The 27,256-nt window shown below is 55.2% G+C and overlaps 4 protein-coding genes across 11 annotated transcripts in view; 1 reads left to right on the top strand and 3 right to left on the bottom strand.

Moving 5' to 3' along the window:
- Window positions 1-650, top strand: part of TNXB (tenascin XB) — a 50,394-nt gene extending 49,744 nt beyond the window's left edge. For all 3 annotated transcript variants that reach the window (XM_064476331.1, XM_064476330.1, XM_064476332.1), the window contains one exon: window positions 351-650. In XM_064476331.1, the coding sequence (XP_064332401.1) occupies window positions 351-452 (102 nt within the window). In that variant the 3' untranslated portion in view covers window positions 453-650. The remainder of the gene's footprint in view (window positions 1-350) is intronic.
- LOC105087514 (steroid 21-hydroxylase) lies at window positions 150-3,754 on the bottom strand. 5 transcript variants are annotated; one of them, XM_031435008.2, is made up of 10 exons: window positions 3,043-3,754; window positions 2,868-2,957; window positions 2,602-2,756; window positions 2,421-2,516; window positions 2,217-2,321; window positions 2,031-2,117; window positions 1,664-1,864; window positions 1,216-1,394; window positions 1,034-1,137; window positions 150-943 (listed from the first exon to the last, which is right to left on the bottom strand). In XM_031435008.2, the coding sequence occupies exons 1-10, from the start codon at window positions 3,251-3,253 to the stop codon at window positions 678-680; spliced, it is 1,494 nt and encodes a 497-aa protein (XP_031290868.2). In that variant the 5' UTR covers window positions 3,254-3,754; the 3' UTR covers window positions 150-677. The 5 variants fall into 5 exon arrangements, with proteins under 5 accessions (XP_031290868.2, XP_064332406.1, XP_064332404.1 ...); XM_064476336.1 differs by having other exon boundaries at window positions 2,217-2,318; XM_064476334.1 differs by having other exon boundaries at window positions 2,217-2,318; window positions 2,602-2,957.
- A 2,402-nt stretch (window positions 3,755-6,156) lies between these two features.
- Window positions 6,157-20,044, bottom strand: LOC105087437 (complement C4A (Chido/Rodgers blood group)). The gene is made up of 41 exons (XM_031435000.2): window positions 19,914-20,044; window positions 19,574-19,772; window positions 19,171-19,372; window positions 18,900-18,970; window positions 18,727-18,815; window positions 18,450-18,532; window positions 18,175-18,271; window positions 17,896-18,001; window positions 17,648-17,780; window positions 17,072-17,187; window positions 16,790-16,966; window positions 16,488-16,673; window positions 16,174-16,359; window positions 15,843-16,001; window positions 15,469-15,595; window positions 15,219-15,293; window positions 14,741-14,938; window positions 14,539-14,650; window positions 14,377-14,447; window positions 14,019-14,158; window positions 13,701-13,910; window positions 13,406-13,457; window positions 13,215-13,304; window positions 12,857-13,066; window positions 12,601-12,676; window positions 12,282-12,438; window positions 12,068-12,181; window positions 11,802-11,973; window positions 11,366-11,598; window positions 11,122-11,289; window positions 10,685-10,744; window positions 9,810-9,903; window positions 9,546-9,732; window positions 9,326-9,416; window positions 9,115-9,189; window positions 7,621-7,723; window positions 7,394-7,483; window positions 7,213-7,311; window positions 6,972-7,055; window positions 6,572-6,704; window positions 6,157-6,430 (listed from the first exon to the last, which is right to left on the bottom strand). Exons 1-41 carry the CDS (start codon window positions 19,976-19,978, stop codon window positions 6,289-6,291), a joined length of 5,232 nt encoding a protein of 1,743 aa, XP_031290860.2. The 5' UTR covers window positions 19,979-20,044; the 3' UTR covers window positions 6,157-6,288.
- Window positions 20,045-20,662: 618 nt separating this feature from the next.
- Window positions 20,663-27,230, bottom strand: STK19 (serine/threonine kinase 19). Of its 2 annotated transcripts, XM_031435014.2 has the most exons (7): window positions 27,043-27,230; window positions 26,749-26,885; window positions 22,849-22,944; window positions 22,433-22,572; window positions 21,529-21,626; window positions 21,270-21,417; window positions 20,663-21,068 (listed from the first exon to the last, which is right to left on the bottom strand). In XM_031435014.2, exons 1-7 carry the CDS (start codon window positions 27,140-27,142, stop codon window positions 21,023-21,025), a joined length of 765 nt encoding a protein of 254 aa, XP_031290874.1. In that variant the 5' UTR covers window positions 27,143-27,230; the 3' UTR covers window positions 20,663-21,022. The 2 variants fall into 2 exon arrangements, with proteins under 2 accessions (XP_031290874.1, XP_010976401.1); XM_010978099.3 differs by lacking the exon at window positions 22,849-22,944.
- Between the last annotated feature and the right edge of the window lie 26 nt (window positions 27,231-27,256).

Here is a 27,256-nt window from a genome sequence, read left to right as displayed (position 1 = left end):
AGAGGCCGGGAGGTAGCCCGGGGCTGGGGGTGTTTGGGGCTCGGCCTGCTGGGGTGTGTGTTACATACAGTGTGACAGGACAAGCCACTGAGCCACTAGGTGCTCCTGGGCCCTCATCCGTGAAATGGAACAATGCCAATCTCACCAACTTATCCTGAGGAGGGGATGATTTATTGGATGTAAAAGGACAGCACAGGATTCAGCCTCAGTCCTTTGTAGCCGAGGGTTATGAAGAAAAAAGGGAGGGAGGATGGTTGATTGATTTCTGGGAACGATCTCCCCAAAGGGGGCAGAGGTGGGAGCAGGTGGGCTGTCTGGCTTTGACTCTCCTTCAACAACCCTCTTCCCAGGGAGTGAGCTGGTACTACTGGAAGGGCTTCGATTTCTCCATACCCTTCACGGAAATGAAGCTGAGACCAAGAAGCTACCGGCCCCTGGGCAGGGGAAGCTGAGCCGCTGCTCACCCCTCCAGCGCCCCACTATGACTGCCGAGCACTGAGGGGTTGCGCTGAGAGAAGAGCCAGGGGCCACCTTCACCATCCAGCCGTCAGCAGAAGCCTTCTCCACCCGCGATCTCACAGCACCATGTTTACAGGGGGGAGGGACGAGGTTTGTATGGGAGCAATAAAAGGAGAAACTGAGGCACGTGACTGGCACGAGTCCTGCCCTGTCACTGGTCACTGGCACTCTCCCAGACCCGGGGCCTCCGCCTCCCGAGGCTGCAGCCGCACCTGGAAAGGCTGTATCTTGAGGTTGAGGCCGCAGTAGGGATAGGGTTGCAGCGAGGGCAAGGCGCCCGCGGGAGGCAGCAGCGTGAAGGCCCGGAGCAGGTGCACCAGCACCACGAAGAGCTCCAGGCGCGCCAGCGGCTCGCCCAGGCACACGCGCGCCCCGCAGCCAAACGCCAACACGCAGGGGTTGGCGCCCGGGCCCAGGAAGCGGTCTGCAGGTGGAAGGACAGACCCGGGGTTCAGTGGCCGCCAGCCCCAGCCTCCGCTGCCCCCACGCCCCGGGCCCCCGCCTCGCCACGCACCCGGCCGGAACTCGTGAGGCTGCTCCCAGACCGTCTCGTCAAGGTGGGCGCCTTGGAGGTTGGGGATGACCACCATGCCCTCGGGGATGTCATAGCCGAAGATGCTGAGGGAGGGGTGCACTTAGAGGCCGGCCGGGAACCCCTGGGGCCTTCCCCGCTCATCCCTGCCCCTTGGGAGTCACCTGCTAGGCCGCGTGGCGCGGTGCGGCAAGGCCAGGGGCACAACGGGCCGCAGGCGCAGCACCTCCGCGATGGTGGCGTTGAGCAAGGGCAGCCGAGCCCGGTCCTTGAATGGGACTCGGGTACCTGAGGCTCTGGGGCCCAGCTCATGATCCAGCTCCTCCTGCAGTCGCTGCTGAATCTGGGAAAGGGGTCAAGCCTGGTATCAGGGGTCCAAGCCCTGCCGCTGGCCTATACGGAGCTGCCCAGCCTCCCACCACGTCCTGGAGCAACTCACAGGAGACTTCATGCCAATTAGGGAAGCCCCTCCCAAACCATCCCATCCCCCCAGCCCCTCCCCACCCCCACCCCCACCCCCAGCACAGCCTACATCAGGGTGGAGCCAGCTGGGTTCCTGCTGCCCTGGCCAGGCTGCCAGGAAGGAGCCTTTTGCCTGCCTCCAGAGCATACCTCAGGGTGGTGAAGCAGGAAGGCCACAGCCCAGGAAAGGGTTATCGCCGTGGTCTCAGTGCCACCGATGAAAAGGTCCACCACAGACATATGCACGTGCCCTTCGAGGAGCTGTCCAGGGCCCTCTCCCTCTCTTGGCCTCCCCACCCCTTGGAGCATGTAGTCCACCATGTCCCTCCACTGGCCGGCCACCATGCTCTCCTGGGGAGGGGAGGAGGAGCAGGCCTGAGCACCTGGCTTGGGGCAGGGGTTCTGGGGGTGGCAACAGGTCCAGGACTGGTGGGATGCCGAAGAAGCTGCCTAGCTCTGGGGCAGGAGCATCACTGCTATGGGCTGAGGGGGAGCCCGGTCCACACACGGTTCCCACCTTGTGCCGCCTCAGCTGCTTCTCTACAATGTGGTCCCTGTTCTCCAAGGCCTGCTTCAGCCTCCAGAGGCTGGGGTTGGGGAAGAACTGGGGCAGAGAGCAAGAGAGTGTAGCTGCTGGGAAGGAAGCCTGTTCCCCCAACCCTTTCTCCCAGGACCCAGGTGTGCCGGGGCTCTGCCTCCTCACCCTGAGAAAGGGAACCATGTCCAACATTTGGAGGGACCAGTGGTCCCAGGTTTTCATCAAGTCTTGGACACAGTCATGAATGGCATGTACTAAGGTCTCCTCCTGCTGGGAAAGGATGGGATCCTTTCAGTTCAGGACAAGGAGAGGGCCAGGGAGGGGCTGTGGGGTGGGCCCAAGCATCTGTGAGAGGAAGAGAGCCTTGACCTTGTCTCCAAAGGTAAGGTAACAGATGATGCTGCAGGTGAGGAAAGAGAATTCCTTCTGGATGGTCACAGGGGCACCGGCCTGGGCTCTCATGCGCTATGGAAAAGGGGCGTGAACTAAATAGGGGGCCTGCCAAGAGGGACGAAGCTGACCCCGGGGGACTGTGGGAGTCCAGCCTTACCTCACAGAACTCCTGGGTCAGCTGCTCCACCCAGGGCTCCATGGAGTTGCGGATGCCCAGCAGCAGGGCAGAGCGGGTGAGCTTCTTGTGGGCCTTCCAGAGCAGGGAGTAGTCCCCCAGGGAGATGTCCTCACAGTGCTGAGACACCAGCTTGTCTGTGAGTAGGGGTTGGGGGTGGGGGGTCGAACTGACCAAGGAAGCCATGGGCCTGCCCTTCCCTGCCTCCCACAGCCCCTGCTTCTTCCCGAAACGCCCCCTCCCCTTACAGGATGGTATCTGGGGTCTGCCAGCGAAGTCCACCCACTTCCTGACCATGGCCTCCTCAATGGTCCTCTTGGAGTTCAGCACCACCACATCTGGGGAAAGGAAACACAGGAGGTCAGCAGGGAGCAGACCGCCCCTCCCTGCTGCAGTGGGGCCGGGGAGGGAGCAGCCTCTCACCTTGCAGCCCAAGGCGGACCCTGTAGATAGGCCCGAGTTTCTGAGTCAGGCCAAGTAGATAGATGGGGAGGTTGGGCTGCAGCAGGTGCAAGAAGCCAGGAACAAGAGGGGGGAGGTGGAGGCTCCTGAGCTTCCACTGGCCCCACAGCAGGCGAGCCCCGGCTAGCAGGGCCAGCAGCAGCGGCAGCAGCAGCAGCCCCACGGGGACCATGGTTGGAGACCCATGCCAAGGCCCTGGCCCGGCCACTTATAGCTCTTGAGACCCTCATCCATCTGGCTACTTGGGCGGTTCTGAGACCTCCCTTGAGTCCTTCTCTCAGGCCCCTGCCCACTGTCCCGCCCACAAAGTGGCACATTCCTGGAATGGCACCAGTCCTCTTGGCCTTGGAAAATCCCCATTTCAAAGAGCAGGCCTTTTTCCGTTCATCTATCAAGAAGAAAGGAAGGGAAACACAACCCTGACCTTCTCGAACAGCTAGAATCCACTTTCTGGCTACACGTCAATCATACAGGAAGAAGTGTCCACTCTCCAGCCTGAGCCTGCTCCCGCTCCCACCCCACCTTAGAGCAGATTCCTGCTCTGGAGTTTGTCTCGGAGGGAAAATGACAATCCCTGACTAATACACCCTCCAGGATTTCCTGAAGAACAAACTGAGATGAAAGTGATCTGTGTGTTTTTCTAACTTCCATGTAGAGGATGCAGATATCCTGGTTAGCCTGGGTTATCCCAGTTTATACCTGTAGCCCCAGTGTCATCATTAATAGTGCCCCATTTCACTCTCAAAAGTTGAAGGTGAAGAATTATATGGTCCCCCAATTTGGAGCTCTTACCACGTGCCTGATGCTTGTTGGTTGCAAGGAAAAGTGACCCACTTGAGCTGGCTTGAGCCAAACACAACTGTTCTATAAATACATCTTCTGGAACCCAAGAGCAGGAAAGTAGGAGGGACCTATTGGCCTTGGAAGGTCAGGGATAGGGGACAAGAAAAGCTTTAGAAACGGGGCCCCTCCCTCATTCTTCATTCCTCCCTCCTCTTTGCCTCCTGACCCCTCCTCCCTCTCTGCAGTCAAGCTGCTTGTGCTTCCAGGTGCAGGCAGAACAGGGCTGCCTTCGGTGTTAGAGCCCACAGGTTACAGGTCTAGCCCCAGGGCAAGTGGGGTTTCCTCGCTGAACATACCCGTCGATTCCAAAGTCCCCAGAAGGGAACTTGATAACTACAGCTGGGATCAGGGCTCCAGCCCTATTCTGGGAGCCATAGCCATAAGGGGTGGGGTCCCACTGGATCAAGTAGGGCTGTCAGGGACCACTTTTACAGGTGAGGAGGCAGTGGAGGGGCTTATAGGAAGGGCTTGGGGAGAGGTCATGCCAAAGAGAGGCAGCAGGTTTCAGTGAAAGGTTGGGGCATCTAAGCGGTGGGGCTGATGGCTTGGAGGTGATCTGAGGCCCATGCATCTCCCAATTCCCCATCCCTGGCTTTGTGAACTGACCCCAGTGGGGTTGGGATGCTCAGAGATTTAACCAAAGCAAGGCTGTGCCACCCACTAGCTTGAAGCGTTAACCACTGGGGGTCCCGATGGAGGAGGCTCAGCCCAGAACCATGCCTAGGGTGGGGAGGGAGAAAACGGGGTGGGGTTTCTGGGATTGGGCAGCAACAGCTGGTACCTTCCTTGTGGTTGACCTCCCAGCCCCAGGCCATGTCTTGACACAAGCATTAGCTTAATCTCTCATTCTTACAAATGGGTTTATGCCACCACCAGGCCGATCAGCCTTTGGGAGAGATCTGATGGGCAGCAACCGGGCCATGTAAACAACAGTCCTCGGAAGCCTCTGAAATACTGGGGAAGGTCAGGACTTCTCAAAGCTGCATTGGGATAGGAGGGGGCCTCCACTCAAAAGGAGAGAGACCTGGAATGCTGGCATGCTTGTGACCATCCCTTCATGAACTGACACCATTTACCTTGCCAGCCCCATCTGTTCCATACCACCTCCAAATCGAAATTCCAGACATGAATGTCTACATGCCGTGCCCCAAATGTGCCCTGTCCTGTCCCCAGCCTCTAGGCCTTTTATATTTTCTTCTACCTCAAACACTCTCATCTATCCCTACTCTTTATCCTTCAGAATCTAACTTAGATGTCACTTCCTCCAGGAAGCCTCCCCTGAACTCCTCACATACCCCCAGACTGAGTCAGATGCCTCAACTCTGTGCCGCACAGGACCTTGCAGCTCCCTGACATCACACCTTTCATGGAGGGTGGGGGCCTGTCACGAGGCATGGCATGGAGGGAGAATTCCACAAATTTCTGTTAAATGGTTGAATGGCAGGCTGTTGTGCTCTCTGTTTCCATCAAAATTGAACTCATCAAATTTCTCCATCCTCTCACTTTCAATCTATGTGTGTCCTTCACCCTAAAGTGGGTCTCTTGTAGGCTCTTGCTTTATTAGCCAATCTTCAGCAAATTTCTCAATGAACTTCTAGGTCAGCCTTGAAGACCCAAGGAGTGCCACCCAATGGGAAGAGCCGGACAGGCAGGTGGCAAGGGTTGACCCCAGTAGAATAGCAGTCCCTGCAGAGAATTAACAAATACACCAAAGTCGGCCTTTTGGTTTGTTTAAAATCAGCCTCTAGATGCAGACATCATTGACCTGAGGATTGCACAACCTTCTGGGAGAGTTACATAATGCGGCTAATTAAGGGATTGAGTGCCAAACGGGCCAGGTCTCGACTGCCAGCTGCATGAGGCCAGAGTGGGAGACGTGTGGCTGGACACTGCTCCCGAGGCAGAAGGGCTGAGGTGCTGGTGAGCACGAGCCCCGCCGAAGGCCGCAGTGACGGACTGCCTGGGTGCAGTCTGGCCTTGGTGTGGACATTGGATCCCCAGAGTGCAGGGTGATCTATTGGGTCACAAGTCTGCTTGGGGTGGTCCTATGAGAGACTGAGCTCCGAGGGAGTCATCTGTGGGGGTGTGGGGTAGGGTTCAGGCAGAGCTGGACACTGCAAGGGTCACCTCAGCTCTGACAGCCTAAGATTATGCAACCCCTGGCCTGGGCCCCCCAAACCTGGAAGGGGCGGTGGGGACACTGGTCCCAGCCCTGGAGAGGCACACTGACACTTTGCTGCCAAAGGCCTTTATTGAGTCCCCAGTCCTGCCTGGGGCTATGTTCAGGGGACTGGGCACAGCACCCATCCAGGCGTGAGCTTTCCCTGGCTCAGGCTCCTCCCGGGGCAGGCGGGAGGGCAGCTGCTACACCTGGCAGCCCTGGGTGCTGTACTCATTGATGAAGTCGTTGAGCTGGGCACAGGCTGCCCGTTGGCGGCTGCTCCGGCACAGGCGCTCTGAGGGCATCTCCTCGATCCAGCTGTTCGAGTCCAGCAGGTACTGGGGGCTGTAGGGGCAAAGGGGCAGTCAGTAGGGGGCAGGGCAATGCTCAGGTGGCAGAGCATGAGAGGCACCTCGCTTCAGAGGGGGCACGGGTTCGGCGTGAGGTATGAGGAGAGCAAGAGACCAAGGGGCCCAGAGAACTCACTCTCCCTTGAGGTCATAGGTGCTCCCGTCCAGACCCATGATCAAATATTCTTTCCCAGGTTCCAAACGAAGGCGGCAAGAGGCTCGAACCAGGAAGTTTCGGGTCTGACCAGCCTTGGCCTTGGCATCCTTGGCTGAGGGGATCACATCCACAAGCATTGTCACGGGGGAGGAGAAGGTGCGGGACAGGGGCTTTGCCTCTTTGTCAAGCCTCTCATCTGACCCACCACTCCCAGCAAGGAAGTGTGACTGCTTTTCTATTTATGGACAAGCCCAGAGCTTCTAAGAGGCTGAGGTGATCTGAGCTCAGATTTGGCTGAAATTTCACTATTCCAAGCGGCCAGGCCCCAAAGCTCCCCTGTATCCCCACAGCCCTGCCCACTTATCCATCCCCTTCTTACTGAAGTGCAGGACTTGGATGATGCTGATCTCAAAGAGGCGGAAAGCAGCTCTGCCATCTTCTCGGAGAACCTTAACCTGGAAGCCTACGAGGGAGTTCAGGAGAAGGGAGGGGAGGTTAGTTGCCCTCAGTGCAGAGCAGAAAGGCTGCCCGGGGGCCTGAGAGGAGCAGGCACAATCAGAGAGACCCTTAGGATGGGCCAGGGCCAGGGCTGGGCCTGGGGCCGGGGCAGGAAGACTGACCATACTCCACGCGGGGAAAGTAGCAGGCAAACTTCATCCTGTAACCATCTACCTCCTGCAGCCCCCGCTCCAGGGCCCGGCGCTGTCGAGGGCACTTCCCTGAAATCAGGGGCCCAGATGAGAGAGTGTCGACCCCAACCATACCGTCTTCCCACCCCGGCCCCCAGGCCCTGGGTCTCACCCTCAGCACACTGGCAGACGTCGGCAGAGCACAACGTGGACAAGAGTTTGCTCTTAGTTGGTGCCCCATAAAACACAGAACATTTGTGCTCTGGAGAAGAGCACAGAGGGGAGAGTTAGGGTGCATGCCCCCTTCTCTGCCTCCCGGTCCCATGGAGCCACAGGACTCCCCTGTCACCCTTCACCGCCACCTATTCCAAACCTCCCGAGTGTTGCCGAAGTGCTCACCGGGGTTGTAGTAGTCATATAGGACGGCGCTGGCCGGCTGTACCAGCCCCACGGGCACCTCCTGCACAGCTCCAAAGCCCACACACTCCCGGGAGGTGGGGACCTGGCGTTGTAGGGGAAGGTGGGGAGGAGGAGAGGTCAGGGCCCCACAGGCTGCTGTGATGTGTTTCCTTGGCCTGTCTCTGTTTGGTTCCTGTTATCTCAGCTCCAGTGTCCTTCACACTTGGTTACCTTCCAGCCTCCGGATTTCTAAAAGCTGCTCCCCAAGGTCTCTGCTGACTTCACTGCCTGCATGGTGCTCTTATCCCAGTCCCCAGTGCCCCGGGCCCCTCTGCAGGGTCTCACATCATGGACACATTCTCCTAAGCTCAGGGTTAGCTTCCCGACCACCCAGCTTCTGATCTGATCATTCCTGACATTCCCTCCTCCTCCGCCCTCCCAGAGGCACAGTCTCAGCCGCCGGCCTTCCCCTCCTCTGCGCTCCCCCGTGGAGGTCACATGGCTCCCTGGTTCTCCCCAAAATTTCCCAGGCTGGTGATTCCCGAACCAAACATTCAGCCTTCTTCTTGCATTAAGATTTTTACAGGCTGTATTAAATTCTCCAAATTCACTCAGCCTGCCCCCTCCCCCATTCTCCCACCCACTTATCCTCTTGACAGCCTCACTTGGGCACTGATACAACTAAGGTCTCCCTTAGTCTGCCGCAACCTAAGGGCAGGTGCTGCCACTCTGCCCGGCCCCTGTGACCCCACCACACATATTCAGGCCCAGAAACTTCTTCTCATGCCCACACCAGTCCAGTCCAGCCTGGTACCCTGCTAGTCTCCATCCTAAGCTGCAGTTAGCTCCCTGCCTTGAAATCTTCCTGGTTCCTCATTTTCCACTGTGTTCAACCAGACTCCTCTGCCTGGCTTCTCAAGCTAACAGGGTCTGTGCCCTCTGCATGCACTGGGCAGGGAGGGTCTTCCCTGATCCACAAACACCTGGCTAAGTGTTAACATGCCTTTTTCACATTTTCTCCAAGAGGTTAGAGAAAATGTTCAAAAACCATTTTTGGAGGGCCATCAGAGGGTTGATAACTCTCTGTTTTAGCCAAATAAGGCCACGAAAAAACAAAAACAACTCATCTAGGACCATTATCATTTTAAAAATCAAAATATACTTTCATATTAAAAAAAAAAAAAACAAAACGGGAAGGTCAACAAGAGAACAAAACAAAAGTAGCTCCTCAAACTGAATGAATTCAGCTTTACGAGAGGCTCACTCTCAAGCTCTTCCCTGCTGACTGGCACTGGCCCTGCCCGCGGGCAGGCACCGGCCCCCCTACCCGGTGCCCCCCTAACTGCCCCGGGGCACTCTTGCGCCATCTCCCTGCTCACATCACAAGTTCTCTCTAAGAGCACTAGCCGCAGGTACAGCTGCTTCCTGGGAAACCTCAGCACCAGCTCAGGAAACCCAGTGCCATGCGTGCCTCCCGTCATCCTCCCTGCTCACCGAGTCGAAGTACAGCAGGACGTGGGGCCCCGTGGTCTCAAAGTGACTCACGTACTGGTCAGAGAGGGAGGTCAGCTGTGGGGAAGGGGAGCCGGTCACAGGGAGGCAGTCCTGGGCCCTGCGCATGACCGGGCTCAGCAGCTGGGGGCCTTGTGGGGATGGAGCAGGGCTCCCAAGGGCACAAGGGGCCCCTCTGGGCAGCTGGCCACACCTTCTCCAGGTCGGCCCGCAGGGCATAGAATCCACTCAGGAGGGTGATGTCCGCAATGGCCATGCCCGACAGCCCCACCTTGCCATTCCGCCTGTGGAGAGATGCACCCTGTTGTCTGGGTCCCAACCGTGCCAGGTTGCAGTCACCTGGCCCAACCTCGGTCCTGCCCTCTCCCCGCCCAGCAGTGCCCCACGCGCCCCAGGCCACCCCCAGAGCTCACCAGATGCACACGGTGTACTGCACCCTAGATTCCTGTTCCTCGGCCACCTTGGGTGCCTCCCTCCTGCGGCGGTTCCTCCGTCCGTCAAACAGCTGCAGGGGCATCATGGGCTGGGAATGGGCCGCTGGGTCATCCCTGGCTGGCAGGTCCTCATACTCATAGTCCTTGTAGTCTTCATTCGCCTCCACTGCATGGGGACAGCATCGTGGCTCAGTCCTGGCACCAGCCTCTCAGGGATCCACCGCCTCTGACCTCAACACTCACTCGTGTACTCGACGTGGCCAACGACTGTCACTTCAATCTGAAGATCCTGGCAGGTCGTGTTCTTCATGCTCAGGACATTGTAGGTACGAAGCACCTGGCTCAGCAAGGGGTGGAGAGAGGACATTTGGGGCCACAGAGCTCTCTCCAGAGCCACACCAAAGGGGCCTCCCTGAGCTAAGGAGTCCGAGGCCTTCAGCCCCTTCTCACCCCCTTCCCGGACCAGTCCGGGAATGGGCCCAGGTGTTGGGTTAGACGGTGAGAGAGTGGGAAGCAAGGACCAGGCCTGGGGGCGAGTATTCTACACAGTGCACAGAAGAGGTTGGAATGGAAAGTTCAGGAAAGGCTTCCAGCTGAGGCTTGAAGGAGGACAATGAATTTGTCAGGGGGGACAAGAAGCAGGGGAAGCACATTCAAGGCAAGGAGATCAGTGCAGGTGGGTGGATCTGTCTGGGGAGGGTGGGCAGGGCTAGGGTAGGAGCAGAGGAGGAGGTACTGGGGTCATGAGGGGCTCGGGAAGTAGGGGCACTAAGATGGCCCCTGGGGTGACAGCCGGGCTCCTGCAGGGAAGGGACACCATCAACCAGACAAGGGGATGCAGGAGGAAGAAGGGGCTTAGGGCACAACCATGTCTAAGGTGCTGTGGGACACAAGGACCCGGAGCTCAGGAGGGAGGCTGGGACTGAGGTGCCAGGTGTTGGAGCATCAGCACCGAGGGGGTAAAGGGAACAACAGGTGCCCAGAAAGAGTGGAGACCAGAGTAGTGGGGAAGTGCCCAGGGTAGAGCACAGGGGATGCCAGCCCTGGCGTGCCCACAGGTCTCCCACTCAAGACCCCAGCTTCATCCTGCTGGCTCCAGGCATCCAGCCAGCTCTCACCTTCAAGGTTCCTTTGCTGTTTCCTCCCACCTGCACATTAATCTTGCTGCCCAAGGAAAACTTTCAGAAACAAAAAAGGGAAAGAGATGTCAGAGGGCACACTGTTTGTTGCTCTAATTTACCTCCTCCCGAAAAACGACCCCACCTCTGCTCCCCATCTCACATTTCCACAAAGTTTCCACTTTCACATGCATTCTCTCACTGCTGCCTCCTAAAACCCCTGTGGGGTAGACTTTGCATGCATCATTTTCAGACGAGAAAAAGGAAGCGCAGAGGCTTGGTGACTTTCTCAAGATCACACAGCCAGTAAGACTTCCAGCAAAGATATCAGAAAGAGGTGCCCTGGGGATTCTATGGGGGCGGGGCCCAGGGATGGCTTCTGGCCTGGCTGAGGTAGGCCCAGGTGTCCTGGAAACCCAGGTGAGGGAAGGGTTCACCTGCAGCTCCTCCTCCAGTCCCTGAACTTGGTGGTTGGTCAGCTGCAACGTGTGGGACTTGAACCCACTGCGGCCCATGGAGCTGAGAGTCACATTGAGCCCCTGCTCCTCAGGGGTGTGGGAAGCGATCCAGTATGCAGACAGGGCATCCAGGGCGATCACCGTGTCCTGGGGATGTTGGGCCAGGACTCAGGCACTTGGTCTCAGAACCACCCATCCCTCAGAGCCCCAGGGCAGCCTCTACCTGGGTGCTGCGGAATCCCCCTCGGAAGCTGCCCTGGCGGGTCAGCCAGGACGCAGCATGGTCGGCCATCTCAGCCTTGCCCTCCCGAAGCAGCAGGTGCAGCAGGCCATAGGCTGTGGTTTCAATCCACAGGGCTGGGGCCTGGGGCATGGGGTCTGCTGGGCTGCGAGGAGCCAGGGTGGGTGACAGGACGTTGCTGTGAGAATTGATGACTGAGCCCCAGTACAGGTTATCTGGGAGTGAAAGGAGAACCACAGGTGAACAGGGGGAGGATGCTAGTTGCCTGGCTGTTGACGCTCCCTGTCAGCCTCTCCTGATTCTACCCCAGTCATCCCTGCTCGTGCCCTGATTCCATCTGGGGGCCTTCCTTCATTCAATTTCCCCCTGTGGGCACACTCAAGGTTCCCAAGGTCCCCCGAGCCCCAGGCTCCCTCACCACCAGTCTCCTGGGCCATGGCCATGAGGTTGTTGTGGGCAACATCCCGCAGGTCCTCAGGGGCCTTGGTCAGCGACAGGGCGTAGGCTGAGATGGCGGCTGCGTGGGTGCCCAGGAGCCCACTACTTACTTTTGCTCCCAAGAATGTGTTTGCTCTGGAGATGGAGTTTTCCTAGAAGAAAGTGGGGAGGAAGGTCTCGGGGCTGGACACCTGGGTTCCTGAGGAGAAAGGAGACCCGCGAAGGGCAGACGCACGGGTGTCTTACCACTCTCCTCCACTGCTCTGAATTCCTGTCCTGGAAGACAGCCAGCCCATGCTGAAGGGCGATGACCACAAAGGCTGTGAGCGCCACGGTCTCATCGTTTCCCACTAAGCCCCCCTAGTTGAAGTGGGGGGAAGAGAAGACGTCAACCAGGAGGGTCAGGAGCTGGGAGGCTCTTCCCACCTGTGCTCCTTGGCCCAGCCTCCCAGCCCCACACCTGCATTTCCCTGTGGATAACTGGACAGGGGTCCTGGAATGACCCGTCATCCTGCTGCTGCGACAGCAGCCACTCGGCTGTCTCCTGCAGCTTTTCAGGTGAGCCGCCCACCTGTTCCTGGGCCAAACTTAGTACCTTCAGCACAAAGGCTGTGAGCCTAGAGGGGAGAAAGGAATGGCTGGGGATAGAGACTGGTTTCTACAGGGGACATGGCCCCACTCCCCCAGGCACCTGGTAATTTACCCTCCCACTGTACCTGGCTCTGCCCCCACCAGCCCCGGACCCTTTCGGAAACCCAGAACCTCTCTCCCAACCTCACCAGGTGCTGCTGTCCCGTTTTAACCAAGCCCCATAGGAACCATCTGTTTTCCGAAACTCCTGGATCCGCGTGTAGCCTTGGAGAGAAGAGGTGGCTACTGAGGTGACACTGACTCTCCCACTATTTGTGCCCGATGCCGTGCTCCCCATTTCCATTGGGCACCCTCTCTCTTCCCCCTTCCAGCCACCTGGGCTGCCTAGCCTCCATTAATTGCCCTCTCCTGGCCCCAGTTCCTGCTTGCTACTGCGCCCAGAACCTTTCTGGATCAGGTCCACAGCGCGGTCCTTGGTCTCAGGGGGCAACTTGCTCCATTGCTCTGTCTTGTCCAGGTAGCGGGAAGCAGCCAATGTTGGAGCCAAGAGGACCATGGTTTGTTCCCCGCAGCCCTGGGGAAGCCTCAGGAGGGAGGCCAGGCCTCCTGGTGACAAGGCCCCCTCAGAGCCCAAAGTGTCCAATGCATCTGAGGCTATAGGGGAGGGAAAGGGTTAAGGATCAGAGAGCAGGTCGGGGGACCCAGGGTCAGAGGATCATGGTGTCATGGGATCAAACAGGTCTATAGGTTTCACATGACTCCAAGGGGGGGCCACTGGGAAGGGACGGGAGGACACTCTCACCTGTGACCCTGACAAAGCTCCTGAAATCTGAATCAGGGATAATATTGGGATCAGAGTTGCCAGGAATTTCCAAGGTCCGGCCTCGGGGGTCTGGGGAGATGACAGAAGTTGGTAATCTGTCCTGCTGTCTACATCCCCTGCCACCTACAACCCTCTTAGGACACTGATGGCTGGGGGTGGGGGTCACTCACCCAGGGGGTTGAGTTCATAGACCATCTCCTCCCTGTGAATGGCCCCTTCCTTCTGTCTCAGGGGAAACACAGCTGTGAGAGATCACACAGGACCACAGCCTGCCCCTCCCAATGCAGACTCCTCAGGACTTGGAGTTTGAACTTCAGGGGCAGAGTCGGATCAGAATTATAGAAGACGCAAACAGACCAGAGCATCGGATTTGGGTCTCTGGTCTGGCCAGTAGAGAGGGGCTCAGGGTTGTGGGGGTTAATTCTGGGAGCCTGGGGACCTAAGATTCAGGGGTGTTCCATTCACCTCAATTTGTAGAACCTTAGATACTGCGTCCCCCACAGGGAACTCCAAGGATCCTCGGGCCACCACCTTAACGGGCACAGCTGCAGCCGCTGTGGGTACCACAGAGAAGCCCACGGGCCGGGCAGAGCCCGCAGGCACCAGCACCTGCTGGGCTAGCCCTCCGCCCCCAGCCAGGCACAGCCCCTCCACTGGGGACACGTGGACGCTCACCTGGGGACAGAAAGATGGGGAGGGCCAGAGCCCCAGCCCAGTTAGGCTCCCCACCCCTCACCTGCCTACCCCCTACCTCCGAACGCTCAGGCTCCCAAGGGGCCTCACGGTCATATCTGCATCCAGATAGTTGTAGAGGACAGGCCGCAGTTCAAGCTGCTCAAAGCGGCGAACAGAGACAGGCAGGCGGAGGTGCAAGTGGAATTCCCGGAATACTCGGACCCGGGCAGGAGTAGCCACACACAAGCCTGATGGATGGAGGGGGCAGATATGAGAGGCCTGGGGGCATCACAGCATCGGGGTCCTAGCTCCGCCCCGTCCTGTCCCTACTCTCTGGCTTCTCGGGCCTGGTGCATGGCGTGCCGACTTCGTGTCTCTGCCCCACCATCCCATACCAAGAGCAAAGGGAGCCTTGTCAAGGTGGCATGGCAGAGGAAGGCCATAGGCCCCCACAGGGTGACTGCACCTGTGCTTTTAGACAGGCTCACGCCATGGATCTCCCACGTGGTCAGAGAGTCAGGGAGCGGCCGTGCCAATCTGCAGTGGGAAAGATGACACACTCTGTCACGCCCCGGGCTGATCCCAGACACCTCCCAGAGACAAGGCCAGGCCCACCACACGCTCTCACTGGAAGGAGCGGTCTACTGTCTCCACTCTCCAGAGCCAGTTCTCAGGGAAGAAGCTGCGCACGGGGATGTCATCTTCATCGATCAGTTCCTCCTCCTGCAGGATCTCCATGGCTGGGGGACCACAGTGGAGGGCAATGAGGAGGGGCTGTTCTGCCCCTCCAGCTGCCCCTGCCAGTCCTCTGGCCCTATCCAGCCCCTCACCTCGGGCAAGGCCCGCCTGGTCCTTGGACTGGAGCTTCTTGCGCAGGCCCTCAGCAAACTGGCAGCAGGACAGGAAGGGCTCCCGGCAGTCCGGCTGCTTCACACGAGCCACCCGCTGCTCACAGGTGCGTGCCATGGGCAGTCGCGTCAGCCCATCCTGGCAGCAGCGCTTGGCCATGGGGGAAGCGTACTGGCCCACTGTGGGGCCAGATGAGGGTGAGCAGGAGGGAACAAAAAGGAGACATGCCTCATCTCCCAGCCTGACCTCAAGATGCACAAGGACTCACCCTGAGGGACCAGGAACTCCAGAGAGGCCGAAGGAGAGTGCCTCCCGCCTGCTCACCTTCAACCTTGGGACTTGGGTCTCTGGCCCTGAGCACCAGGTACTGGCTTGCCCAGAAGCCAAGGAGCCGACAGGCCAAACCCCACCCTGATCCTGGGGCCCAAGTAGAGGGTTTCACAGGCACCCACAACTCACGCTTCTCCTGAATTGCCTTTTGGAAGTTCACGTTTCTCTTTTTCCGGGTTTTTGTCTCCTTGGGACAGCTCAGACCTGGTAGAGAGAAGGACTGCAGCCAGCCGTGGGGGTTATGTGGCCTCCCACCCTCTCTCCTTGCTCCCTCTCCCAGCCCAGCCCTTCTCACCCCTCCTCTTCCTGTCTTACCCCCTCCAGCCCCACTTCCTCCCCATCTTCCCACCACCCACGTCCCCTCCTCCTCTGTGCTCACTCTTTCTGGTAGAGGTCAATTGGTCTCCATCAGAAAAGGCCAGACCAGCTGCCTCAAACACCTGAAGGGCACTGTCCCCACCCCCAGGACCACAGCCAAGGTCATAGCTGTTCATAGCTTCGAAGACCTGGTGAGAAAAGGCAGAGATGTTGCAGAGACAGGTGTGGCTGTGGGACACGTCGGCCACTCAGCTCCAGGTGAGAAGGCAGGGTATGGACAAATCCGAAAGAGGGGGATAGAGTCCACGGGGGCCAAGGCCTGCGGGAAGACTGGGAGGAGCCATGAGTGAGATCTAGGGGCTGGGCCCAGGGCTCAAAGCGGCAGGATAATGAGGATGGAGGGGATGGAGGATGAGGGAGAGGGGCTTGACAAACCTTGACCATGTCAAGGGGTTTCTGGGACTTGCCGCCCACAGCATACAGAGCCATGTCCACAGCTCCCAGTGCCACCAGGGCTGGAGAATCTGTCTGCAGGTGGAGCTTTATAGTATCCCCAGGACGGTATTCCTTGCTACCATCCACGTTCAGCTCCAGCTGGCAGAGGCAGGAGGTAGAGGGCAGTCAGAGTAGAGAGAGATTTCAGTCATGTGCTTCCCCAGTGCACCCCAAACTAGACCCACACCTTGTTTGCAATCACCCTGTCTTCTTTCTCTCTTAACCTCCCCCCAATATACACATGCATGCTGTCTCTCCCAATGCCAGTTACCTTGCCCTCACAGTCCCCAGCCTGAACGTCCACTCGCAGGGAATTGGCCACCGGGAGGCCCCCATGATAGTAGAAGGCCACCAGGTGGAAGGAGGGTGCCAGGTGATGGTCCACAAATACGGAGACGGAGGTCAGTGTCCTCCTGGGCTCTCGATGCACAGACACGATCTGGCCCTGGGACAGGATCTGGGGCAAGAGTGGGGTCTTCTTCACTGCACATCCTCAGCCCTGAAACTGCTACCCGACCCCAAGGGTCCTTTCCTGCCTGAGACCCTCCTGCACCCATCCTCTGCTACAACCCAGCGCATGCACACCATGTAGTAGAAATGAGAGAAGCTGTTCCCACTGATGCCCACGGCTCGCAGGTTTAGGTTAATGGTGTCCCCGACTTTAGGGGGTTGAGGATTCAGCTGCTCAATGGACAGAAACCCGGAGCTTCGTGACGAAGGGGCTCTCACGGTGAGCCTGCCTGTGATGGGGTGGGTGGAGCCTGCAGACACCTGAAGAGGGGGCCAGGGTGGCAGGGTCAGTGGCAAAGACTCAGGTACCCAACATCTCCTCTCAGCTCGGGAACCCTCTCTCCTTCTCCTCCCTCTCCCGTGAGGAGGAGTCCTACCAAGAGCTGCACTTCTGAGGTGGTTGGGGAGACAGCAATGGGAACAATGACTTGGCCGCTCCTGTCGGTGTTTTGTTGAAAGTCCTGGTTTTTAGAAGAAGATCCAGAAGACAACTTGGCAGAAACTTTGACGGGAATGCCAAGGGCTGGGGAGCCTGATATGTTGCGGACCAGGGCCTAGGTAGGTGCGGGAGGGGCAGGGGAAAGAGTGGGCAGTGAGACCCTGTGTCCTCCTGACCACCCCCTCCCTCCACCGCCCATCCTCCCCCTTCCAGAAGAAACCTGGAGCAGAAAGGGGGCCCCAGGCACAAGGTGTCGCTTGGTTTTGCTCAGATCCAAGGAGAAGGGAGATGACACAAAACGCCAGGATGTGAGCTCTGCCTCCTCCATCTCCCCTCCTGCAAGACACAGGGTGGAGGGAGGTGGAGGACAGAGACCCAAGAAGACAGGGGAAGAAGAGCCAGCGGGAGGCTGCTCGAGTGTTTCCCACCCACAAGACTGAACACTTCAGGGGACAGGCCACCTCCTGTTGGTCTCTACGTTTGCCGAGGCCAACACAGGGCCCAGCACACAGATGGTATGTAACATGTGTCTGATGGATGGATGGATGGATGATTGGATGGATGGGTGGATGGATGGATGTTTGGGTAAAAAAAAAAAATAAATTGAGATGGGAGGAAGGTACCCCTTCCCCAGAAACCACCCAGAAATGCAGTTGGAGAGAGATAGTCTCCTGGGTCTTTCCTGGCTTTGGGTCCCAGATGAGGGGAAGAAGGCGGTGTCAGTGCTGGAGAACAGAGGGTCAGCTCAGAGGTCAGAGGCGAGGGTCTGGGCTTATAACCAGGGGAAGCCACTCACCTGGTGACTCAATGATGGAGGCTGCCACATAGAGGCGCTGCCCTGGGAGGTCATTAATATTAATACTCAGCTTCTCCAGCGCACCCTGAACCTCAGCCTTTGAGAGGGAAATGCGACACTGGCCATCTATCAGCTGGGGCAAAGAAGACAGGACATGGGATGAGAAGAGACCTTGAGTCTTCAGCCTCACATCCTCACCCTCCCTCCCTCTCCTCACCTACCGCATGCATCCCCTCCCTCCTTCCTACCTTGCTCTGATGCTCCAGCCCCCGAAGGAAAGTCTTTTCACCGTCCTCTCCCAGGAGCCCAAAGCGCACATATGCCACCCCCTGCACTGGCTTCCCATAGATGTACCTGCCGTGGCAGAGAGATTCGGAAGAGGGTGGGCTAAGGGCCGGAGGAAAGAATGGAATGGTCTGGGAGGGAGGAGGGCTGGGGCAAGAGAGGGGAGTGGGGTTCCATGGCATGTTCACACTGAATGCGGAGCCCTGGGAGCAGGGCCCAGCCTGGGGGTTGGGGGCAGTTACCTGGCCTGGATGTCTACTTGGATTTCACTGAGAAAGCCAGGCGCTGTCAGGATGTAGGGCTTTTCAGGAATGATCTTCACCTCAAAGTTGGGAAGGACTGACCCAGGGCAAAGGGAGGGTCAGACTCTTGTGAAAGGGCCCTTTAAAGATTCCCTGCCCCTCTGCGCTGTGGCAGCCACATCTCCCTGCCCCTGCCTTGCCCCCACCCTCTCTCCTCCCACCCCTTATTCCCTGCAGGAAAGGAGCTGCTTGTCCCTGGAGTCTCCAGCTCTCACCATATTTCTTCACCTCAAACTGGGTGCTGCTGTTGGAATCCAGGCTATCTGAGAATCGGGCTGAGATCTTCCAAGTCCCTGGCCTGAGGACAACAAGGGAGAGACTCAGCCCATGTGTACAAGAGGCCCATGGAGAGCCAGTGGCCTGGCTCCCTAGGAAGAGGACCTCAGGGGTGAACCAGGGGCTGATGGGAGCTTGGGATGGCTAAGTGCTGGAGGTGGAAAGCCAAGGGAACAGCGCGTAGGTGGGGGCAAGCCCTAGGTGGGGAGCACTTACTCTGAGATGTCTGGGATCACAAAGTCATCCTGGAAGATGGAGGTGGGAGCATACACCTCCTTCTTCCGCACGTGGAGGCCACAAGAGTTCTGCGATGGGGGTAGAAGTCGTCACGATGGAAGGGCAGAGCAGCAGCCCTGGCCAGTCAGGAAGGTCAGAGGTAGGGAACTCACCTCCACCATGACTGTGAGGGTATCAGTGGATGGGCGCATCTTTTGATCCAGAGCAAAGACTCGGTACCGAACTGGAAATGGAGGGCGAGGAGGTGAGCGGGACGCCACGTGCCAACGGAGGGTGGGCCCTGGGCCCCCCACCCCTTCCAGGGAGTGATGAGGAGGAGAACAAAGATTTGCAAAGCAGCCTTCCTGTGGGGCACCTTCCCGGTGCTCTCACTCAGGGGGCTGGGAAGGAGTGAAAGGTGGAGGCCCCAGGGCCGAGACTCACCGCGCTGGCCAGGGTTATAAACGGGCTGGTCAGTCTGCAGAAAGAGGTGGCCCCGGCGAGAGGAGAAGAACAGGTTGACACCCTGCCTGTCAGTCTGCTTGGACAGATAGTTCTTCAGCCATGACGACTGGACCACCAGCTGCACCTCGGGGGCTCTGCGGAGGAGATGGAGGCCACAGTCCTTCGCATCCTTCAGGGAGATCTGTCACAAAAGGGAACAGGAGAGGGAGCAGGTCAGAGACAGAGCAGAAGGAAAAAGAGAGACTGAGACAGAAACAGGGAAGATGACTAGGTGGGAGAAGGAGAGAGGGGCCAGTGAGAAGACAAAGACATTTACAAGAAGACAGAGGAGAACAGAGTAGGAGATGCTGGGCAGAAACAAGAGGGCGTCGTGGCCAGTTACCGGGAGGCTGAGAAGTATGAAGTCTTTCTCTGAGTTGAGGGTGAAATCCACCTCCGCAGAACAGAGGTGACGATGGTTGGACGGGTTTCTCAGGAACACTGATCCTGTCACTACCTGCCCGGGAGGAGCATCCTGGAGCTGCACCACCACCGACAGGGGGACCCCTAGGTGAACCACAGAAGGAGAAAACAGGAGCAACCTGGGAAGAACAGGCGAGGGTCAGCAGCCAGCCTCCACTAGGGCCCCTCTACCCCTGGCTCCTGAATCAGGTCCCCCTGCGCCTGCTGTCCGCTCGCCAACCCTGGCCCTGCTCAAGCACCCAGCATCCTGCCTCCAGGACCTGGGCTTCTGCAGAGACAAGGCGAAGAAGCCAGATGCCCAGATCAGCCCCAGGAGGAGCCTCATGGCTGGAGCACCCCAGAGGGATCAGACCCGTCTGTCTGCCTGCTCCCTTCTGGTCAACCTCGGGCTTGGAGCATATTTGACTCTGGACCTTGCTCCTCCCCTGGCCCAGCTAAGTCGGGAAAGCACGTGACAGCCAAGAACTGCAACTGGCCCCAGGCCCAGTATTGGGGGGGGGGGGCACCCGGGACACCTGGGTCTCTGAGGGAGTCTGAGGAAATCACAGCACAGAGAGATAGCCAGTCCTTCCCTGTTAACCCCTTTCATCCCAGTTTCCTGGGCACCTCCCGCTACTGGGTCTATCTGGGTGTGTGTAAGCATACACATGCTCGAGTACAGCACGTATACACGTACGTGGGTGCACGAGGGCCCATGTGGCTCAGCAAGCAGCCACTTGACTCCTTTGTCGGTCTTAACAAAGCAAGGTACTTAGACACCTGCCTCTCGCTATAACCCCCACAAAAACAACTACGCGAAGTTTTTGCTTTTTGTAGGCTTTAACAGAAACTCTGTGGTTTAGGAGATCAGGCGCACCCTCACCACCCCGTGAGGGGAATTGAACTCAGTGTCCTTTTTTACTCTCTGAACCAAGAGGCAAAGCTCAGGCCCAAGTTTGGCTTTACCTCTATCCCCAAATGAGGCACCTGGACACACCTGTCATGTTAAACAAAAGACATCCAGCAAATATCACAGGCAGAAGTACTTTATTTGGCAGTTTCAAGCCAACATATAGGGGAAGAACCCTGCTGTCCTTCACCAGCCTCCCCAGGAACCCTTCCTTCCCATCTCAAGACAGAGCAGCGGCACCTCACTGCATGAAAGGCAGCGGCCATGGCCTTGGCACGGTTTCTGGTTCCACTTCAGTGAAAGGGCAAAGGAGCATTGCCTAAACCCCAAGTAAACAGCAGCAGTCACATCTGACCCTTTGCACGGATGCAAGCCCAACACTCATCGTGGCTCCCGAGCCTTCCCAAGGTGACCCCATCTCAGCACTCCTGGGCCCCCCTCTCTCCACTCTGGGGAAGGTTGCCATGACGAGCAGAATCCTCACGTCTCCGGCAGGCGGAGGAGGGTTCCAGAAGTGGTGGAGACGCTGCAAGAGAGACAAGGCTGGAGCCAGATGCCTAGGCCCAGGGTCTGGGGGGAACTCAGAACTCGGCCACAGAGGTGCCTGGGTTCCAGAGAATGAGAGAGGAGCTAGGCTTCTTCACTAGTGAATGAAGAGTGAGTCGGGGGGAATCCAACCTTTGGGTCATGGACCCGTCATCTGTCAGACACTGGGGGCGAGACTCACCAGTCCACCAGCTGGGCCCCAATGAGGTCATGCACGTGGTAGGCAAGGCCAAGTCTCACCGCAGCAGGTACCCGCCGGCCTAGGAGCTCCGAAAGGAGTAACTCCCGGTACTTGGCCTTCCGGACCATGCCAAGGACAGCCTGGCGCCCTGGAGGAGAGGTGGCACAGGAGAGGGGAAAGGTGAGTGAGGCCTGGAGGCCTGAGGAGTCACCAAAAGGCATTCTTGAGGGGCTGCGGGCTTTAGCTGCAGACAGGCTACCTTTAACAAAATACTTGATGAATCTCCCAGCTCCAGGCACAGCTAACCACCAACTTCCAGCATCTCGGACAGTGAGGACTCCAGCATTCACCAGCTGCCTGAGGCGGGAGAAATGAGGCATTGGCTCTAAGAACCCTCTCTCCTCCTCACCTGGTCATCTTTGGACACTAATTCTCCAGAAGCCTGGGTACCCACACAGGAGACTTAATAAGAGAAGCCCACCTGGGGCAGTTCTCTGCTCACACCATGCTGCTCAGTGCCCCGTGCCCTTGCTTGCTCCATTCTCCTCCCTGACTGCCCTCCCCCAACTCCTTCTTTTCCTGTTACTATTACACATTCACTAAGACAGCTTCTCTCGGAAGCCCTCCTTGACTACATGCCCCAACGCACTCAGTCCCACCACCAGGGGAGAAACAAGGCTCCTGCCACTACCTACGCAGACCTTACCATAGCTCTTCCCACATTGTACTGAAAAGGAGTGTAAAATGCTTTCACGTCTACCATGGGTTACGAAGCAGGGAGCTTGAGCCAGACACAGGCTCCTGAAATGATATTCTTACTTAGCCCTTGTTTGGTTGCTGTTCTTTTGAATGTGAATGCTTTCGGGGCATCAGAGCTCCTACCATCCTCCAGTTTCTTGGTTTCAGCACAATTCACATCAGGCCTTTATGGTTCCTGTCAGACCTCCCTTTGTATCTGATTAGCCACTCAGATCTCCTGAATTTTACTTCAGGGCTCTTTCCAAGGCCCCAGGTAAGACAGGCCTCTTCTCTTGGGGGAACATAAAGTTAGGTCATTTTATTTGAACTTTAGTTCACCAAAAAGAAGGGGACAAGGCTGGATAGAGCTGGAGGGAGGGAGGGATAGGCCAGATGCCTGATTCTGTTGGTTCCCCAGGTCTCACGTGATTTCTGGGTCCCTGAAGCCAAAGGTCTGTGTCATTTGGTCCTGCTGGAAGCTAAGGTCGCTACAGGCTGGAAGCACCGAAGCCAGAAACTTTTGCACTGCGCCAGCATAGGGGCGCCCATCACAAGCCTTGAGGACCTGGAACCAGAAGTGAGAGATGTGGTCTGGCCCCACTTTCACCCTCCACCAATCTCAGAACCCACGGCAACATGTCTCTTCCTCTGTTTTCCCTTCTGCTCAAGTCCTTCTCCCTCTCATACTCCTCCTCCTCATACTAATACTTAACCAGAGCCCCGTGCCTTCTCAGTAAGATTTGAGGTGGGGTAATTGTCTCTTTTTTTTAACATGTGCATTCCCCAGTTTCTCGGCACCCCCCTCCCCTGGCCTCAGTGACATAAACACAGTCACACGCACTCTGGTCCTGTAGTCCTCAGTGAAGATAATTCCTTGGGCATCCAAGTCGAAGCCTAGCTGGATGATTCTGATCTCCCCCTGCTCTTGAAGTGCCTTCTATCTCCAGAGAGATGAGAATAAAAAGAAGGGTATCAGGGTAAGATGCTCTGCTATACTTTGGAAACTTCTGGGCAGGGAGATTTTGTTTGCGAGCATTGGGGAGTTTCTCCCTAAGTAAAGGAAAAATTATGGGGAGAGAATCAGGTGATTATCAAATAGCATTTTCCAATTAGTTTTCCATCCACTCACCTCATCAGTTATCTGTCTGATAAAATAGCAATTAAGACACAGGCTCTGCCCTCAAGGAATGAACAGTCTAGATTTTGGGTGGGGGAAGGTGGGGAGGAATATGGGAGAAAATGTTTAAAACAAAAGTAAACTGGGACTTCCATTTGCAGGAATATAGTAAGACCAACTCACTTGCTGAAAATTACATAAAATTCTGGATAAAATATTATTTTTAAAATTGTTTAAGTATTAAAGAGCTCACAAGGTAATAAGGAATTACCAGACTAATATAATATCTACGTGAAAACAAGAGCTCACAGAAGAAATTGGGACACGGAGTGCATTTGGTGATTTAGGCAAATCCATCCAACACATAGTCAAAATTAACTGGGCACAAGGAAACAAAACTCAAAAAAGAAACAGACAATAGAAACAAACCTAAAAAGACATGGTATAGTGAAATTACCAAAGACAGGCTTTTTTTAAAAAACTATGCTTATAATGCTAAAATAAATAAAAGCCAAGATGGAAAATTTCAGCACGAGATTATAAAAATTGACATAATGGACTTCAAAGACATCTCAGTAGAAATTCTAGAACTCAAAAATAAAGCAGGTGCAATTAAGAACTCAATGAATGGGTTTAGTAGATTAAGGCACGGCTAAATAAAAAGCTATTAATCTGGAAAACAGATTTTTTAAAAACCAACCAGAATATGATAAAGGTAGTCAAAAACACTGAAAATGCAGACAAGAGGCTAAGAGACTTAAAGGATACAAAGAGATGATCCACTTTATGTTTAGTTGGAGTCCCAGAAAGAAAGAAAAGCAATAATGAGGTGTGGGAAATATCTGAAGTACCAATAACAAATCCACAATCACAAAAGTACATTAATCCAACTTGCATAAACTCATAGAACAAACAGACGATACAGTGATCAGTGGGAAAATAAAAGATTTCAATAATAATTTTAGTTACTAAGAAATTAATAACTGAATAATACATATTCTTTTCAAATATACATAGAATATTTAGCAAAACTGACTATATTGCACTAAGCACATCTCAGTAAGTTTCGAATGACTAAAATCATAATATCGTGTCTGTTCTCTGGTCACAATATCATTTAAGCCAGAAATTGGTAACAATAAGGTAATAAGAAAATGGTTAGAAAGTAAGTTATACACTTCTAATCAACCCAATGAGTCAAAGAAAAAAAAATCACAAAGGAAATTAGAAGCTGATGAAAACATACTAAAACTTGGTAGATACAGATATAGGTACTGACATAGACATATGTCAATACTTAGGGGGAAACTACAGCCTGACACCCATCTGTTAGAAAAGAATAGAGGATGAAAATTAATGGGAAAAAAAAAAGTAAGATAAACCCAACAGCACAGAGGAAACATGAATGAAACAGAATACGTGCATACAAGAGACAGCAGCAAAGCTAAAAGTTAATTCTTTGAAAGACTATTAAAACTGGGAAACCCTGGTGAGACTGACAGAGAAAAATGGATGGGGGAGCCTAGAAAAAGCACAGATGACCAATATAGAAAATGAAAAAAGGATCTTTTCTGCTGATTCTACAGACAATAAAATGAGATTATAAACCTTACAGCAATAAATTTGAATATTTAGATGAAATTGACAAATTCCTAGCAAACATAATTTCTTCCACCAGAATGGACAGAAAAGGGTACATTCATAAAAGGGAAGTGTATGAAAATGAAATTAACTATAGCTACATGCAACAATCTGGATGAATCTCAAAAATATTCATCTAATGAAACAAGATATAAACCAACACATACGGTATGATTTTGTTTATAATCAAGTTCAAAAGTGGGTAAAACTAAGCATGTTGTTTATGGATAAACACATAGATGGTATAAAGAAAATCAAGGGAAACATTTTCATACCAGTCAGGTATGTTACCTCCTGGGACATAAGGCATTTTGATCAGAGAACAATATATGCAGGCTGTGGCCGTGTCCTACAGTCTGACTTGGGTGATGGTTAAGTAGGTATTTCCTTTATAAACATTCTTTTAAATTTTGTGTTTATATTTTCTGTTGTGCAACTTTTAAAGCTTTCCTAAAATTTAGGCTAACACCAGGAGGTTAAAAACAACCAAATACTCTAAGGAGTGGTTCTGACTCGCTTCCTTAAGAGACTGGAGCAAGTCCCCATCTTCCTTTTCTTCCCTCTTTTCTTCCTGACAGGTTGTCATAATAACCTGCTATCTGCTAAATCCAATTGGGTATTATTTTACTTGACCTCTTCACATACCACTGCCTTGAATCACAGATGCTAACACGGCCAACTACTCCACCTTCTTGAAAATTTCTCCTTTCTCAATAGGCCTCTTCCTGGGTTCCTCCTAATGACAATTCCTTCTCAGCCTCTTTCACAGACTTGTCTTTCTCTGTTTTCCCCTTGTATCAGTGGATCTCAAATTTTAAGGCCCAGTAAGAATTACCTGGGGCAGCAGCTTAAAAATGTAGATTCCCAGGTCCTGCCCAAGAAATCTTCATTCATGAGCATAGAGTGAATCCCAGGTATTTTTGAATAAGTAGTCCTGGTGGTTCTGGTACAGGTAGAACTAAAGACATACTTTGAGAAAGACTGCCTTAAGTTTTTTATCTCCCAGCATTGGGGATTTGGCTCTGTTATCTTTCACTGCAAACCTAGGGTCGTTAAACCTTTGATCTCAGAGGATCTGTGAAACAACCCCCTCCCCACCAAATTATACATACACCACATATATATAGGACATATATGCGTTTTTCTAGAGAAAGAACGCCATAGCTTTCATTATCTTCTAAAGTTTGTAAAACTCCTCACTTCCTATAGATCTCACCCACATCCAGAGACTGAACCACTGCTCACAGCTCAAATTCCTCTATATCACTGACCCTGAATTCTCTCCAGCTGTCTAATGCACATTTGCCTTTCCATGCTCCAGCAGCACCTCCAACTCAACTTGAACAAAATTAAACACATCATCTGCCCCCAACAAACAATTCAATATTCTTCTACTCTAATCACTCAGTCATCCAGAAGATCTCAGAATTTCCTTGATTCCTCCCGCTTCCCACTCTCCACATCACTCACCCTCACCCATCCTCTCCCTCCCACTACACTGACCTCATTCAGGCCTTCACCAGTCCTCCACCAGTCCTCAGCTGCAATAACTTCCTGGTTGATCTCCCTGCCTCATCTCACTACCTCCAATCCATGCAACACACCGCTGCCTCTCCTGTTTAACATTCTCTGCCAGCTCATTGCTTTCAACGTAAGATGGAAACAACACTGTTGTACAAGGCCTGTCCTAATCTGACGCCTGCCTGCATTCCCAGCGCTGTAGGCTCGAACCATGCCCGGTGAGGCAGTTTCCCCAAAAGCTTCGCTCTTCCACCATCATGATTTGGCATGCTCTCTACTGCTGGAGGGTCTGCAGCATTCTCCTTGGCACCACAGTGCCTGGCACAATGTCTGGCCCAGAAAGACCCAACGCTTGCTGAATGGCAGAATAGCGGGCCGACCGACTGAGTGAGTGATAGGGAACATCGGAAGTGCTCTCGAGGCAAGTAAGCGCTTTTCGTCGGTCGCTCTGACGCCCCTCACCAGCTGCAGGTCAGCCACAGTTCGGTCGGGCACGAGGCTGTAGACCTGGCTCCTCAACACGATGGGCGGTAGCGCATCCTCAAACAGGACTCGTGGGAACAGCCGCACTAGCTCCGCGACGGCCGCGCGCGCAGACCCTGAGCGGAGAGACCGAGCCACTGAGACGAGAACTGGGGCGAAGGGAAGCGGGGGTACGACTCTGGGAGGCGCTGCTGTCCCAACATACAGGGTTACCGGAGGCGAGGCCGCTCCCAGCTGAGGTCTTTAGCCTCGCCCCGGGGTTGCCATGGTTACCTGATTCGCCCCGCAATGAATCGACCTCTACATCCCCTCGTTCCCGCCGCCTCTTCAGTCCAAAGGGCTCCGGGACCAGGCGATGCCTCTTCCGGCTCATATCCCGGGATCTTACTGTACCGGGGAAGAGGTAGCTGTTGAGAGAAGAGAACACGAAAAGAGAGTCTTCCGGCGCAGAGCAGTGACGCACGGGCTCCCTGGGCGTCCCTCCTGG

The sequence above is a fragment of the Camelus dromedarius genome, chromosome 19 (assembly GCF_036321535.1).
Source record: "Camelus dromedarius isolate mCamDro1 chromosome 19, mCamDro1.pat, whole genome shotgun sequence".
Lineage (NCBI taxonomy): Eukaryota > Metazoa > Chordata > Mammalia > Artiodactyla > Camelidae > Camelus > Camelus dromedarius.
The sequence above is the reverse complement of the archived record's forward strand: the minus strand, read 5'-3'. Positions and strand labels throughout refer to the sequence as shown.